At 52.0% G+C, this 1,483-nt stretch overlaps 1 protein-coding gene across 1 annotated transcript in view; it reads right to left on the bottom strand.

The window, feature by feature from the left end:
- RNF220 (ring finger protein 220) overlaps window positions 1-886 on the bottom strand; it is a 276,872-nt gene extending 275,986 nt beyond the window's left edge. Inside the window, exon 1 of the mRNA XM_010847891.1 lies at window positions 262-886. Within this exon, the coding sequence (XP_010846193.1) occupies window positions 262-886 (625 nt within the window). The remainder of the gene's footprint in view (window positions 1-261) is intronic.
- Window positions 887-1,483: the final 597 nt, after the last annotated feature.

The raw sequence follows: 1,483 nt of genomic DNA, 5'->3' as shown, positions 1-1,483 counted from the left end.
CCAGAGAATAAGCCACTCGTGCCCCGGAAGGAAGGGCAGTGCAGGCCAGCGTGCCTCCAGCTACCTTCAGAAAAACGTTTCCTACAAGAACTATCAATGCTCATTGACAAGACACAAGTAAATGTCAGCACTCCACAGATCCTGAATGGGAGAGTCAGCCCTTCCCATTACGAGGAGCATGAAAAATGCCACTGACCTGTTGAATACTACTGTAAGGCAGGGCCTAATGGGGTTAGGGGAGGGCTGCACCAAGGTACTTACATCTGTCATTCCGATCTTCTGGGCTAGATGAGGCTTCCCGATCCGAAATGAGGCCAGAGACAGCAAAAATCTTCTTCCCAGTGTCGTCAACCTTAAGTGAACCGGGGGAGCTAGATGGCAGCTGTGTCCCAAAGTCATATTCCTTGCCATCTGCATCTGAGAAGCGCAAGTGGGGAGACTCTGTGTCATGGCAGTTTTTAAGTCGCTTGGCGGGCGTGAAGGCTGACTGATAACTCTCCCGGTCCTCAGTGGAAGCAAAGGGACGGAAAGCCCCCACTCCGCTGTGATTCAGCATACTGATTGGGGTGCAATCTAGGTTTGGGGGAGCAAACTGCGGGTGGAGGTGTAGCAATGAAGGGGGAAAATCACGATTGGCAAAAGTGCCTGGCACCCCACCTTGCCGATGGTACATAGAGGCAAAGGTGTAGGAACCATTGGTGAACGGAATATGCACGTCCTTGTCTACTGAGACAGGTACACCGAAGGGTCGTGGCTGCTGACAAGGGATGGATGCGTCACGGCTAGCCTCGGCCGTGGACGCCAGGACCATCAGGGCTGGAGATGCCAGCGGGTTGGGGAGGTAGGATGAGTTCTCCATCTTGAAGGCTGCCCGGTGTAAGTCCATCGGAGTCTCTTTCTATAGCCCGCGTCACACAAGAAGCAGTCTTCCCTGGGAGGGAGTGGCACCTGGGAGCAGGGCAGGGAGTATTACTGGGGCATGATCCCCTTTTAAGACCTGTGGAAACAACAAAGAGAAAAAAAGAGGGGGGAGGAAGGTCAGGGGGAGGAAAGACAAGGGAAACCCCAAGTGATCGAAACACCACCCTTCTGGCTTACAGATGCTCGGGCATGAGACACCACAGGCTTTAGGAGCCAGTGGGCAGCAGCATCAGACCATTTTCATTCAGGAAAATCAATAGACAACTTACTGTGATGTACGCGTAGCTGACTTTGGTCCCTACACGTTCCGGGTGAAATGCGCCTGAGCCCAGCAAAGGAAAAAAAAATCATAAAACCTCCAAATACAATATTCCCTGAGCAAATGAGCTTTGGAAGGCCAAGTCACCCAGTAGATGAGGTGGGGTCTCTATTTTAAAGGGCCTGTACCTGCATACACCACTCATGACAGGCCTGATGTTCAAACAGAGGCCAGGTTCTACACATAAGACCCCCCTACATTTGCATCCTCTCCTTATCTTCCCTAACAATGCTCAGAGACTGA

This window comes from Bison bison, unplaced genomic scaffold (genome assembly GCF_000754665.1).
Source record: "Bison bison bison isolate TAMUID 2011002044 unplaced genomic scaffold, Bison_UMD1.0 scf7180017864256, whole genome shotgun sequence".
Taxonomy (NCBI): Eukaryota; Metazoa; Chordata; class Mammalia; order Artiodactyla; family Bovidae; genus Bison; species Bison bison.
This window is presented reverse-complemented; position numbering and strand designations above follow the sequence as displayed.